The sequence below is a fragment of the Nannobrachium achirus genome (genome assembly GCF_963921795.1).
Source record: "Nannobrachium achirus genome assembly, chromosome: 1".
Taxonomy (NCBI): Eukaryota; Metazoa; Chordata; class Actinopteri; order Myctophiformes; family Myctophidae; genus Nannobrachium; species Nannobrachium achirus.
Window position 1 is genome coordinate 78485287 of NC_137810.1, and position 16007 is coordinate 78501293.

At 43.1% G+C, this 16007-nt stretch overlaps 1 protein-coding gene across 1 annotated transcript in view; it reads left to right on the forward strand.

Moving 5' to 3' along the window:
* Nucleotides 1-1632: 1632 nt before the first annotated feature.
* The window catches only part of LOC308290019 (ribonuclease inhibitor-like), a gene marked incomplete at both ends in the record, with an annotated part of 51657 nt that continues 37282 nt past the window's right edge, over nt 1633-16007 (forward strand). Inside the window, 2 exons of the mRNA XM_080731796.1 lie at nt 1633-1763; nt 3201-3374. Of these exons, the coding sequence (XP_080587922.1) occupies nt 1633-1763; nt 3201-3374 (305 nt within the window). The remainder of the gene's footprint in view (nt 1764-3200; nt 3375-16007) is intronic.

Genomic DNA, 16007 nt, shown 5'->3' on the forward strand with positions numbered 1-16007 from the left:
CTTATCTGATGGTTGAAAGGTTAAACTGTTAATGCAAAATGAATATGTTGCTATTATTTTTTAACACATCAATGTCTCTGTTTTTGTGAAAAATCTCATATTTACAATGAAGAAACTATTGGCGGTAAAACATGTATTTCACTTTATTTACAACAAATTGGCATTGTCCATCAGTCTTAGTAGCTATTTTGAGTTAGTTTTAGGATTTTGTTCATATTCTGAGTCACTACTGCTGTCACTGCTCTCAAATGTGGCAGTGTGTATCCTGCTGCATTTGGTTGCCAGTCCCTGGCAACGGCAATGTAGCATGGGATGGCCTTCTTTGTACATGAACAATCCACACCATGAATCTGGTTGGAGTTGTGTCACCAGGGATGCAGAGATGGTAGTCAAGGTCATGGCAGCAGTAGAGACCAACCCATTCACAACAGCCTCAACATCCCTGATCAACATATCAACTGGACAGTGTGCAGATTCCACAGTCAAGGACAACATGACGATTGTGAAAGTAAATGGTCTGAAGGTACTGTCTGAGTCACTGTCCAGTGATCAGAAGAAGACACATTTTGTGAAGCTTAACACCTTCCATACACAAAACATGAAGCAAAAGAAGTCCAGGGGGAAATCTCCTGCACCTGACAGAGCAATGAAGTTAATGCCCTTCTGCGCATGACACAGATCATCGCCAGTGGTGGAGGACTTGACATTGTTGACTTCATATGCAATCATGAGTGCAGTGACTTTCCCCCATCCATCATCCAGGAAGATGGCAGTATGAGAACGGGTACTAAAGCAAGCCTAGTGAAGATCCTGAAAGAGGAGACCAAAGAGACCAGCATCCCTGATCTACCTCAAGATGAGGTAGATCAGCATTAGTCGTTGATGCTATGTGCGCGATACGACACTGGTCTTTTTCACAAAGGTGAAAGATTTTTAACCATTGCTGAGCGATACAAACACCTGCTGCTGAATGATGTGCCTGCTGGCACTGAGATCATTCACTTCTGTTGTGACAGGTACAGTGGATCCAGCCTTAAGTCAGCTGAACAGGAACAGAGATACGGCCCATCAAAATCAGCCAGATATGAAGTCAGTGAGCAGTACACAGCTCCTGATCCAAAGGAGTGTTTTGCAGTGCCAGCTAACAAAGCAAACCTTCTGAGCTTCCTCTGTGAGAAATGGTGTGAGAATGAACAACTGGAGCCTGCTCTTGGCCCAACCCATGTCTATCTGGGTGGTGGATTCAAAGAAGAGACGAAGAGTGTGGTGCGCACAGAAGGTTTGGTTATGGATGTTCCTGCTCTGGATTCCACACAGCAGGAGGCTGACACTTGGATAATACTCCACACCCTCTACAGTGTCAAGAATGAAGGAGTTGACAGAGTTGTCATACATGCGAATGACACCGACATCATTACCTTGTGCTTATACTATGGTGCAACATACCTCAGCGACCTCCCAGAGCTGTGGGTGAGAACAGCCCAGAATGCATACCTGCCTATACATGAAATGGTAGTGGCATTGGGACTTTCACATTGTTGTGCCATGCCCTTCGTCCACAGTCTGATTGGTAGAGATATCAATAGTTATCCATATTTCACTGGAAAGAATGGCGCATGGTTCACGAGCAGCATGAGTCTGGATATACCTGCTCTTGAAGAGTTTGGTGAGAACCCTGACGATGCCATAACAGATGACCTCCTCATTCAGGCAAGAGACCTCACCATAGCTGTGTACACATCCACAGCTGATCACTTTGATGGGTCTGATCTAAGAGCATACAAGTTCCTGAACATCAACACTCTTAAAGATACTTCCTGCAACAGAGAATACATTTCTCCTGCACCTGAAAAGGGCTGCTCTGGCAACACTCATTGACAAGAGTGCACACATTGCCAAACCAGGTTGGTCTCTGGATAAGGGAAATGTAGTTCCACTTCCATCTACACAGCCAGCCTGGCCTGTGTCAATGGACGAGATGATATGATGTGGATATGTCAAAGGCTGCCAGAAGAACTGTTCATGTACAAAGAAGGCCGTCCCATACTACATAGGGTGCTGTTGCCAGGGACTGGCAACCAAATGCAGAAGGATACACACTGCCACATTTGAGAGCAGTGACAGCAGCAGTGACTCAGAATATGACTAAAAGCCTAAAACTTCCTCAAAATAGCTACTAGGACACTATGCTGATGGGCAATGCCAATTTGTTGTAAATAAAGTGAAATACATGTTTTGCCACCAATAGTTTCTTCATTGTAAATATGAGATTTCTCATAAAAACTGAGACATTGATGTGTTAAAAAATAATATTATACATATTCATTTTGCATTAGCAGCTTAACCTTTCAACCCTCAGATAAGTCTAACTTGTCATACAACATAGAATACTTTCAATTATAGGGTTTTGCAAAAAAAAAAACGTGGCGGCCATTTGCAATTTTCGCCTCCAGTAGCTTTCCAGTAGCTAGTTGACTAGGTTGTCCAACCAGGTTGTGATCAGTGAAGGTCCTAGATATCATTTCTGGTGAACAACCTTTTAGAACGTTCCAGCTCTGTGAAACCACTTTGCCTCCTGGTCCTGGGTAATAATTATAAAGCTCCTAAGTCATTTTATAAATGCTTTTTACCCATACGCTTAAATCCGGGAAAGCATGTGTGTCATTTTAGATGTTGCTACTGATATGTTTATATATGTTTATTATACGTTTATTTGACAGGGACAATACACAACACTATTTATTAAGTTATAAAAACATACACAATTATATTTTTATTGGATCCAAGCAGCACGCACGCTGTCACTCTAAATCTCTCTAAATGAGAAAAATGTTGTCACGTTAGCCTGTGACCTGTAGAATTACGTGTGTGTGTGTGTGTGTGTGTGTGTGTGTGTGTGTGTGTGTGTGTGTGTGTGTGTGTGTGTGTGTGTGTGTGTGTGTGTGTGTGTGTGTGTGTGCGTGCGTGCGTGCGTGCGTGCGTGCGTGCGTGCGTGCGTGCGTGCGTGCGTGCGTGCGTGCATGTGTGTGCGTGAAATGTTGTATAATTGATGATTTGTGGATTAGTGGTTTAGAAATGCTTGAGGTTATTCATGAATATTTTAATATGAAGCAGACTGAGTTTATCTGTTATGAAATGTGTTGCACAAATAACATGGACTAAAGACAGAATAACATTTCCATGTGTTCATCTCCATTCAGTTTGGGGCGGTGTGGACTCACAGAGAGATGTTGTGAAGATCTGGCCTCAGTTCTCAGCTGCAGCTCCTCCAGTCTGACACACCTGGACCTGACTGGTAACGAGCTGCGAGATGCAGGCGTTAAGCGTCTCTGTGTTGGACTGCAGAGTCCACATTGTAAACTGGAGGATCTCAGGTCAGTAGTCCTGAAGTTTATCACACTCCTGTCTTTTTCTTCAAGCCTGTCTGTCTCTCTCCCTGGTGTCTTTTCTGGTCCAGTCAAATTGACTGATATCACACTATGGATATAAGACCAACACACACACACACACACACACACACACACACACACACACACACACACACACACACACACACACACACACACACAATGATGAGTGATCAGGTGTGTCACGATGCAACACACTGTGAGCTTGTAGATCTACTAAAACCGTGCACAAAGAGTAAGGAAACTTGACTTTGGTCTATCATATCCCCTTTAATCATCTTTTATATCTTCTGATCTACAAGCTCACAACGTGTCATGATGCAACATGTTCGGAGCTTGTATATTGGCCATTATCACTATCATTGCAAATAAAAAAATTAAATAAGGAAAGTTGGAATAGATTCCTTTTTTAATTTGTTTGGGGGTTTATAGATCGGTTATTTTAACTTTTTCATGTGCCCAAAATATAAACGCCAGGGTTAATGTTGTTAAAAGCAGACTGAAGTATATCTTCAGTGTGTGTGTGTGTGTGTGTGTGTGTGTGTGTGTGTGTGTGTTGGTAAATGTGGTTTAACGGGACAATTGGCCTGAATACACACCACACTAACAGGACATTTTGGATTAGCAGGACAGGACTGGTGTCCTGCTAATTCATGGACAATTCTGAAATAGCAGAAGTGTTTCTATTGGTCTAGAGAGCCCAAATCCAACTTTTTTTTTTGATGTCCTGTTAATACACATACACCCGACTTTTTTGTGTCTGAACAGCGCCCCCATAGGTTGTGTAATGCTACTGCATGTTCATACACAAGCTCATGAATATTCACACACAGTGTATGTTTTGAAGCACCTGATTGGCTGGGTGTCAGAGTCCTGTTAATGCACATACATGTTTTTATGAACATTTCAATGACATAGCATTTTGGGTGAATAACGTTAGTCATAAACACTCTTCAGGGGTCTGCCATTATAATAGCAACACCACAGGCCCCATGTGGCCCCCAGGGGCCCCTGGCTGCCATAAGCACACCGTTGCTCCGATCCACACTAAACTTGGCACACACACCGTTCAGGGGTCTGCCATTATAATAGCAACACCAAGGGCCCCATGTGGCCCCCAGGGGCCCCTGGCTGCCACAAGCACACCGTTGCTCTGATCCACACTAAACTTGATTGTACAAACACCGTTCTGGGGGTCTGCCATTATAATAGCAACACCACAGGCCCCACGTGGCCCCCAGGGGCCCCTGGCTGCCACAGGCATACCGTTGCTCCGATCCACACTAAACTTGGCACAAACACCGTTCAGGGGTCTACCATTATAATAGCAACACAAGGGGCCCAATGTGGCTCCCAGGGGCCCCTGGCTGCCACAGGCACACCGTTGCTCCAATCCACACTAAACTTGGCATAAACACTGTTCAGGGGTCTACCATGTTGGTGGTTTGCCACACCATGGGCCTGCAACATGATTTGCATAACATACAGACAATGTTTCTTAATTATACAAATTTAACCAGATATTGCAATTGTTGTATTGTTATTTTGTGTAATAATTAATCAAAACGTCCCAAAAAATCATGTTTATATTAATGTCCATTTTCCAAGTTTGCCAACATTTTAGCTCACTCCAAGGAGGCTATGCATATTTTACAAACCACTCATCCAATTGACTGTACATTTTGTGGTTCTTACATGTTTCTATTTTTTATTAATGAATTGCATTTGTTTTCTTAATGAAAATCTTGGCCGGATTTAAAAGGCATTTTTAGAATCGGCCCCAGGCCTAAATGGATTAATGCAGTGGTTCTCAACCTTTTCAGGACACAACCCCCTAAATTAATAATAATAGCAGATCTACATGCTCACGAGGATGTAGATTGGCTATTTTCACAATTTCTGCATAATATTTGTCAATTTGGCCAATGTTTAATTTAAACTGTCACTCTAGAGGTATTAGAAAGTACTTAAACTGTCACTTTAAAAATGTGTAGCTATACAAGTGATGACCATGGTAATCAAATGGCTATTCGCATAACAGGTTTACCAGGCAGGCAGTGAGTGGTGGGCTTGCACATACCCCCCTATTCATATGGATAGGCTACTTTAACACCTACTGTAGGTTTCCAGCGGTGACTGTATGTGCATTGTGCGTGTCTCAGGCTACCTGGCTCCATTACTGTGATAGATGAGATTTGTTCAAAGCAAACTTTTAGTTAGCACGCACACATCTAAAGGCGCTCGTGCATGTGACGTCAATAAATGACCGTCCGCCCTGAAAAGAAAACCCCAAAGCACCACTGGTAGCAGCTCTGCACAGTCATGTATGCTGATCAGCGTAGCTCCTATATACAGTATCACATGACCACATCATGACCATGACATCATGTACAGTACATATGAGTTTAAGTTAACTCCGACATACAGGAGTAGGCAGGCACCCAGGCACCATTTTTACATTAAGTTCAAGCCTACAGATCATTTTGGTCACTTTATCATCTAATCAGGCTTTTATGAACACCCTGAACAGTTTTTAATATTTATATATTTGATGTAAATGTTATCTTTCCCCCCAGGCTCAGGGCCTCTCCACATACACACCCATTGTAACTTCAAACTTCATTAAAAACACACACTATTTTTTTCTGGTGACTCATACTACCCTCCTAATACGTGAGCAGGCCGTGTTTTCTCAATAACCCTTTTCATTTATTTTTAATAATTCTTTGGGAGAATTTGAAAAATTAAAATTATTACAAATAAATGAAAAATTGTATCGAAAAAAAACATGGCCTGCTCATGTATTAGGAGGGTAGTATGAGTCACCAGAAAAAAATATAATGGAGTTTGAAGTTACAATGGGTGTGTGTGGGGAGAGGCCCTGAGCCTGGGGAGGCAGACCCATGCAAGGCAGAGTTTTTTTAAATGGAATATCCCTTTAAATCCCGATACTGATTCTAGAATTATTCCTCTACACAGTATTACACAGTATAGGCAAAATTCTTGTGTTACGAATTGTGTGTACATCTTGTAGATCAGTGACTTCACTAGCCTTCAGATACAGTATATGACACCAAAGTAGCTTACTACAATTCTAAGGTCAAATTATTCTAAATAAGCTTGTGACCTTGACCTTTTATCACTGAACTGTACTGTCTGTACTGTACTGTCTGTACTTTTACTGTACTGTAAAAACAGTGCAGTAAAAGTTTGTTCATCGGTGATGACACTGATTGACAAATTGTAGCATTCCCTGTGGGATCATAAAGCACCAAATAGAGTGTCTCGTTTGGCTTGAATAAAGCATAGCCTTATTAGCCTACTACCAAGGTTGTCCCGAATATGCCATTTCCTCATATGTGACACAATGTTACTATAGTCCGGCCAGTTTGTGCAGTATTTTGATGGAATCGCGCACTTTTTTGCCTGAAATGCTCGGACTACAATCAGTCTAACCTGCTTGATTCCTCCAGACTCAAATCTAATCCTCATCTCCTTGCTTGAGGGAGCAGGGATTTAAAGTTCCTTGAAGTACACAAGTTCCTTGAAGTACACAATAAAGAGGAGCTCAAGTGGGACACAACGCACGTGAGGATAAAGAATTTGCAACTATATTGCTTTTATCGCCTGAAGAGGTTCAGAGTCTAGGCTACTGCATCCTCAGGCTGGACTACAATAGCTCCATTGAGAGTGTTCTGTCACACCTGGATTCGCCCACGAGAATTATTAAAGTTATATCACTGGATTGATCCAGACAGACAAACAGTCTTTTAATTATATAAAAGAAAATAATGTGTGAATTAAATCAAACAAGCCACCTGTCCTGTTCTCTGATTGGCTGTAGCACGTCTCTACTCTCAGTGCTGTCACAAACCCATGTTAGGCTTTTAGGTTATAAGACGGCAAAAGGATCATCTGGGCTAGCATGTTGCATTGTGAACCGGGCTTAAGAAATCTGTTATACAATCCGGGATGAGGTGCGTGTGTGCGCGTGTGCGTGGGTGCATCCGGCAGTGGTAGGTCACGTCAGACAGTGGGTAGGTAGGAGTCTATGGCATCTCAGTGATGTCATGATGACTCAGACATGCAACAAATCGGTCATATATCTGCACAAAAAGGGGTAAATTGCCCCCATTGATTACGGAAGGGTACTTTAGAAATCTGAAGATACCCTTACACTTAAACCTTATGCTGTATGTTTACTGTTCAGAGAGAAAGCAATGGTGCACAGTCATTTAGATAATCATCTGGGGACTGTAGTATATTCAGGGGTTCTGACTTGTCCACCGTTTCTCCAGCAGTGATATGAGGCGACACAATAAGAAGAGGAAAACAATAGTCCTCGGTTCACTCGTCAAAAGACCGAGCAAGGGTTTATTACACATAGCAAGTTATACAGAGGTTGCAGTCAGCTCCCGGGCTGATTGATCAAGGATCGATGTGTGGACGCACGACGTTGAGACAAAAAGCAATGGTCCTCTCTGCCTGACCCCTCTTATACTGCCAGTCTAATGAGTGTCTTCTCACATGCATGTTCGCCGTGCATGTTGTATGTGCGCTACTACCGCGCCGCAGAGTCTGAAAAATGTGTACATTAATGCAATTTATGTGACATGGGTCCTTCAGAAAATGTACATATATGGAAATGGTGGCCTGTGAGATGAGGCCAGATGTTCATCCGATGAGCCTGGTTCATCAGGCAGTGTCAGTTTTACGTGCATCTTTACGTGCGTGTCCGTGCGTGGGCTAAGCGTGTGTATATGGTGTCTTCAGTCTGATTTCCACGCACGCCTCCCGATGTGTGAGCACTCGGTGTCTAAACAATTTGGAAAGCTGAGAGTCTATTCGAGACCCAGACTCCTTTTAAGGTCCTGAGATAGGCAGCTGTGTGCAGTAGAAGACTCATCAATCGTACTACAAGCCTCATGGGCTGGGCCCTTAATGTACAGAAGAATGTCCTCTTCGTATGCACCAAGATACTCTCATATCCATAATACTGTATGATAATATTCTGCATAAGTGCACGACTCAGAACTGGAGTGTGTGCTGGGGAAAAGAGTGTGTGAGAAGGGAGACAGATGTTCGACCCCAGCTCAGCAGTGTCCCGGCCTGATGAGTGGCTGTGTGTTCGCGTTAGACCAAAGCTCTAACGATACTGCAATCCCCCCTTGGCGGTTTTACCGCCACCTAGTGGGGAAAACTTGAACTCAAACCACACAGCCACACCGCAACCGACCCGGAGGGACCCCCGAGCATCGTCTAAACTGAATGTAAACAAATATCACAACACATGAAGATCTAAGCATTTGAAAACTAAAAGGAATCAACCCACAAAACAGACAGCTATCTTAACGTGAACGTCATAAAATACATTGCAGTGACAAACAATAATTATAGTGATCCTAGAGCTTACGCCCACACCCACACTATGTTTAAGCCTTGCAGTTTAGATCACAGCTAAAATATCATAAGCTGGAGATATACCTAACTTATAGACAACAATGAGGTAATGAAACAAAACACATTGAATAATAAAATGCATGCGCATCGGCGACGCTAATTCGCAACAGTCCTCACCCACTATCACAGCCTAAGAAACAACTAAAAAATTGTCTAATCTGAAAAGACGAGCAAAATCTTCGCCTAGGGGCTACCATACCATGTGGTGCATGTGGTGTAGGTGCCAAATGCAATGTTGAAGGAAAGGTCGAAGTCAAGAACATTTGGAATGAATGCAAAGGATGGATCAGCCAGAAAAATGAGATCAGTAAGAAGCTTGTGGCTATCTAATGAGTATGTGTGGGGGCCAAAGGGGATGAAAGGAGAGCTGGAGGTACAGAGTACCTGGAGAGGATGTCCAGAGGCGGGCATGCCCCGGACATCCTTTCAGTCAGTGGTATTCAGGAACCGACGCCTCTCTCCATCCCATATGTCACCGCGCTCATGGGGATGGATATCGATGTTATCTTCCGTATACATGCTATCGACCAGTACCTCATCCTTCACAACAAGGTACTCCTCAGGAAGGGAAGAAGCAGAGCGTTCCTCCATCACCCTCATCTTGATTGCATGAATGTCCATGGCTCTGACTATGCCCTTCGCCACAACGGAATGGATCGAGGTGATGCAGCATTAACGAATGAGAGCCGATATAAACACAGTCACTAACATGGCGATTCATGTTTGGGTAGAGTATGAGTCCCGCCCCCCTAGGCGGTTTGTTTCACCATTTCAAGAGCCGACCTTCTGCCCAGCCGAAACTGAACAGGTTGACAGTCCGCATCCTTTTGGCTAGAGGGAACGACATTTTCTTGCAGAGAAAACTGTCCATATCTACCGGAAGGTGATTGTCCAAATTGTCCTTTGTATGCCCGCCTGGCTTCATCGCCTCAGTGCAGTGTTCCTTGGTTCCTTGTAGTGTTCTCCGCTTGATGGAAGGGAAGGATTCTAGAAGTGGGCTGATTGTGCCTTGATTGACAAACTACCCTGCCTTGATAACTCACTCATGAAATGCTCGATTACAAACTACCAGTAGGTTAAAAGTTGGCACTAAAACTACAAGCTCACTGATGTCAACATCAATGACCCCATTGATAATAAGGGCCAGTGTGGTGGTTTTAGGCTGAGGGGCAGACCTGCAGCGCAGATCTATGAGTTCAAACCTGTACAACCATGGTTCTAGATTCCTCGGTTGAAGTTCCACCTCTGGAGGTGGTGGCCAGCTCAGACTCAGCGAGTCCCCCTCAGCATGAATTAGCTACCATCAGGTCCGTGACTAGAACATGAGAGAGCAAGGGCGTCCCCTTCCTCCCCACGGTCTCACTTACTGAGGCAGCAGGAGATTGATTTCAGTCCTCACCAGTACTTTCCACCAAGCTGCTTCCTATGCCAACTTAAGACATCAGACTCAAAATGCAACTACGATGTTCAATTCCCTATGGGTTAATGCCATTCATGCGCCTAGAAAGGTATAACATAGTTGCGCCCCCCTTGTTAGTTGATCGATTATCTTACAAAATGATATGCTGTCTGTATAATCAAATCATCGATCTCATTCTAAATCTAAAAAAATAAACACATATCATCTCTATACTGGTGTATGAGATGCCAAGAGGTATCAGTAATATATATATATGTATGTATTTTTCCCTCATTGACTTCCAATATTTGTATTTTATTTATTCTAAAAATATTATTTATAATTCCATGGAGCTCAAGCGCTGTCCATGTATGTCTATACATTAGTACTATAATCATGTTCATTAGTGTCACATTTGTCTCTACATGTCCTTTTATCCATTATTTAGAAAGGGTGTAACAAAATAGTAACTGGATCGAACGATTAAGTTCAATTTACCATGATCGACCGTATCCATGCACCCGCCAATGCAACATACCATACCGTACAGCATTGTATCATATCATATCGTTTTACAATGCAGATAATTGGTAGCAGATTGTTTTGTAATGCAAATAATTGATTGTATAAAAAGTATTTGCCTTGCATTTATCAATTTCAAGAGCTAAGATTGCATCTAACTACTCTTGGAATATCGATAAATGTCTTCATGTCAAAGTACGGGTTTATCTTATATGTATCATATCGTCAACCATGTTATCGTGACACATATCATATCGCTATTAAATATCATATATCACTAACATACAGTATCGTTACACCCCTATTATTAGTATAATTTAATTACATATTTAGCCATATGTTAACGGACCTGTCACTCATCCTCTATCAATGTTGTCCCCCCCCCTGTGGGAGATGTAAAGACATCTCCCACAATTGTCTTTATATTCACTACTGTATAGTTAGGTGCAAGGGTATGGTTGTCTGCATTCAATACACACATTCCCTCATGGGCCATACACCTTCATTCATCCACCATTCACTATCATTCACACACCCATTCAGCCATGACCTACAGTCATACAGGCATCCACACTCAATCAATTCTTTCACTCAAGGCATGTAAACCTTCTCATTGAACCCCATGGCTCCTCTGCCTACCCGAAAACTCGCTATCGCTAAACTCCTCCCTAGTCTTCAGGTGTCGACGGCCAGGCGAACAAACTGGTTGTTCCTCCCGGCACCCGGAATGCCGGATGCACCTAGCCATATACTCACCACAAAAATAAAAACAGTTCGGTAGACCTAGGTCCAGCCGCTTTGCCTACTTCAATGAGTTGATTTCCATGCCACACAATCATACACCAAAAGAAAAAAAATCGATTGCCAAATACTACTGTATGCCTATTAAGCTTCAAATGGTCTTGGGCCAGACTGATCCTGTCGGTCATGCGGAGCCGCAGTCCATGTCCTGTAGATTTCACAGGTCCAGGTCTGTTCATTGTCCACCCAGATGGTCTCTGTGTTTGCGTCTTTGGGCATGACTGGGGATGGCCTGAACGCAGGTTTTTGGCTCTGATCTCCAGTGAGGTGTCCACACTGGTAGCTCCCCTGGCCCACGTGTGCTCAAACAGAAGAAAACAGAAAAGAAAAAATCATTAGGATTAATTCTTCACACCTTCAAACCATAATCTCCACAATATAATGAACGTATAAACAAAACTGGAGAGAAACAAAGTGTCAGGGAAGTAGGATGACCCCCCGCAGGACCTCTGAAAATAACACCTTCTGCTACTGTGTGGGTAACCATCACGGACCTCTGAATGCGTTTATTCCAGTGCTGGGACCCACACATTAATATATCTTTAATCGCAACCAGGGACTCATATAATTATTCCAGATTGCATTTTATCTTTTTTTTTTTTTTTTCTCTCCAGGGAAAACTAGATCTACAAGCTCCTGTAGTTTTTTAGTTTTATTTCCTTAAAGGACAAGGTTTCCCCCACGACAGAAGCACCCTGTGGTCCTGTTGGCTCATTCTTACCTAACCTGCATGTACCCATCATAGGAGTGTGTACGTTAGCGTAAGGCGTTACAATGACTTGTATGCACCATCTTGTACATGTATGGACATAACCAGACCATAAATGTAGGCCTACTTAGGCCTAGTACCTTGCTTGCATTGTAATCCCAAACGCAACAAAATGGAGCGTGTAACAATAAATTAATTATGTGGATGCAATTGAACTATCAAAAAAACATGCTTCAATTAGATCTGGCAGATCTCCAGACATTGGTCCAAAGTTCATGCAAAATATGTTTCGTGCACGGGACACGAAAATCCCAGGAGGAGATGGACCTTTACTGTTTTTCATAGAATTCAATATGGTGGGAGAACTAAAGGTCAGATGTCAAAAGTCAGAGTGTCAAAATTGTTCGGCATGAGGAGACGGATAACTGTGTCCAGGTGCCATGGCTGCACGTCAAACAGAGCATGAGCTATACCTGTTCTCTGTCACCTATTAATCCCTATGTGAATATGACACTACATGATACAGCCTGGCGAACAGTACACAGTTGTATTAGAACAATCATGCTCCTGAAGTGTGATAAAACAGTGTTTCTCGACTAGGGGTACTGCGAGAGCCACTCAGAAAACGCCCTTAAGAGAGAACTAGCATATCATGTCAGTTCATAGTTAGTAGGTTTGGCGACAATGGAAGCGAGAAGGGCTGACACATCTAGTGTTATGTTTAATGAGGACACCTAGAGCCCCTGACGTGAGCCCAGATTCTTGAACTGAGATATGCTTCAAGGTTATGTGTAGTTATTCATGAAAACTGGACTTAAAGTGTTATGAACTGGAGGTAGTCTTAGCAAAGAGGTGATTCAAGAATAATTGTTAATTGGAGTGCCTCGAATTCAACCATCCCGGACGGTAGGTACTCAAGCTAAGGACAGTTGAGGAGCATTGCTCTATACATAAAGGCATGACTGGACAACATCATTGCATAGTAACAGCGGAATGGGAAAACAGACCAGCTTAATCAAAGAAACAACAAGCGAGAGGTAGAGAGGGGGAGAGAGACGAAAGATATAAAGAGAGAGAGAAGGAGAGAGATTGGGAGAGAGAGACAAAAGATAGAGAGAGAGAGAGAGATAGAGAGAGAGAGAGAGAGAGAGAGAGAGAGAGAGAGAGAGAGAGAGAGAGAGGAGAGAGAAAGAGAAGGAGGTAGAGAGAGAAAAAGGAAACCTGTGTGTGGATGTGTGTACTGTATGTGTGTGTGTATGTGTGTATGTGTGTGTGTGTGTATGTATGTGTGTGTGTGTGTGTGTGTGTGTGTGTGTGTGTGTGTGTGTGTGTGTGTGTGTGTGTGTGTGTGTGTGTGTGTGTGTGTGTGTGGGGGGGGGGGGGGGGGGGGGTGTGTGGGGGTGTGTGTAGGTGTAGGTGTAGGTGTATGTATGAATAGAAAAGGTGCCCAAGTTTTGAGGAGAACTTGACTGACTAGTATAGACTGATAGATGAATAATGAGAATCACTTACGTGTGCCCACCTCTCAGGCGAGCCCACCGTTATAAATTAGGCTGTGTATAAGCAACCCCCCAAACATTTAATCACTATTGAACCACTGGATGGACCAGGGCTTTATATAGGAAAACTTCAATTGCACCAGCGGAAAAGAAAAGTAATAGAAGATAACCAGTAGGCCTATATGTTAGTTCATTTGAACAGCCTACATTAAAATTGGCCTCCATGACTGCCTATTTATCTCTCAGGTCTGGGTAGACAACCAGCCCTGGCGGGGATTTCCCCTGCAATTAATCCCTATTGGTTGCAAGACTCTATTCGTTTGGAGACTTTCTTGTCACATTTACCAATCCATGATAGGCTTTCAATCTGACATAGGCCTACTTTAATATGTTCACTGGTGCTGGCATTGACATGCAAGGTTCTAATGTTCTAAACGACCGTTATAGGGTAAATTAATGATGATAAATGAAATGACAATGGCACAACATAACCCTTGCTTAAGAACAACGTTCATGCCGCCATACAGAACCAATGGCTGGCTGCCACCTGTTATTCTATCAATGATATATGAGAATGGCGCAAATATGCCAGCAGGCTGCTGGCAGTGACTGTGCCGAGTGACATTCTAATGAAACAGGAGTTTTAGCTACACGTGAAAAACAAATTACACTGTAATCTCTTCTTGGGAAAAAGTGACAATTACAACATGCGTCCGGAAAAGAATTTGGCCATCCTACCGGGAAGGTTCACAAGGAACACACATAGACTTATTATAACTAAGGGGAGAGGTTCAGCCTGCATGGGCCTTGGCTAAACTAGTGTTGTGTTCCCATCGCTCAGAAGAAAGGGGACCCTGTGATTGGTCTCAACATTTGCTCTGGTCTCCGAGCTGCTTGAGTAAAAATACTCCTCCTGCATCTCGTTCCCACAATCCACATTCTTTTGTGACCTTTAGGTCTCCCCCCTTAAAACATGAGCAACATGTTTTAGAAATAGGCACACATTCCCAATCCCTATTTCAACCCTCAATAGACACAGCAGCAAAAATAGTATCCAAATAGTACACAACAAACAATAACGCCCAATAACGCCCCAAGTAAAAATACTAGAAGTTGCTCAGGATATGAAAATCTGGAAGCCACAGTTGGAACTATAATCCGATTCCGGATAAGCGGTCGAATGGATCGATGGATCGACATATATATATATGTATACATATATATATACTGCACCATACAGTGCAAAAACACCCACAGTCTCACACACCGTAAGGTACTCCGGTGGCAGGAACTACTCAAGTAGAAATACTGCCCACAGCAGCACAGGAAGGAGAGACAGGGAGAAAGAGAGAAAGAGAGCCAAACATACAGGAGAGGAGGGGGTCACATGCCTCGCTGTGGGCTCTATAGGGGAAGATGCAAGTCAACCCTACCGTCCACAGAACCGCTGTGAGCAACTATGTAATAGTGTCTGACCCTGGGATCTGCTACCCAACTACTCAAGTAAAAACACTCCCAACTTAAAGGGGGCCCTCCCAGATACACACACAGAGGGGAGAGACAACAGAGGGGAGAGAAAGAGAGCACAGGAGGCAGGATCCAAACAACTTTCCTCCTCCTTGCACAACACTCATCCTCATTATATTCATATATCCATTGACTTTTCTATTATCCTTATACCTAATTTAATTTTCATCAATATCACCAATATTATCTAATTAGTCTACGCTTATTCTCTACAATATAACCAATATCATCCACTTATCCTCATTACTGTCGTCACGCTAGACGTAGACCGTCACAAATCAAGACACTACCATACTCCACACACGTATTAACAAACACCCAGACGTAGACACCCAACATACAACATGACCACACCCACAGTCGACTGTCAGTCAAACACACACATACCAAACTGCTATAGCTCACTGATCTTACATTCCATGGAACCAAAGAGGCATAAACAAACAATAAATAAAAATACACAGGCCGGCCTAAACAAGCAACAAATAAAGATACATAGGCCTAATCCTACCACTCACAGCAGCACGTCACCAAGACGGCCGACATCACTCCTCCAGTACTGAAAATCGCGCGCGCATAAACCACACAACACAATTAAGTCATGACTTATAATCACAATAATCACTCGCCTGCAGGCCACGTCTGAATTACTGGGCACCTACGACGCGCACAGGCGTGATCAC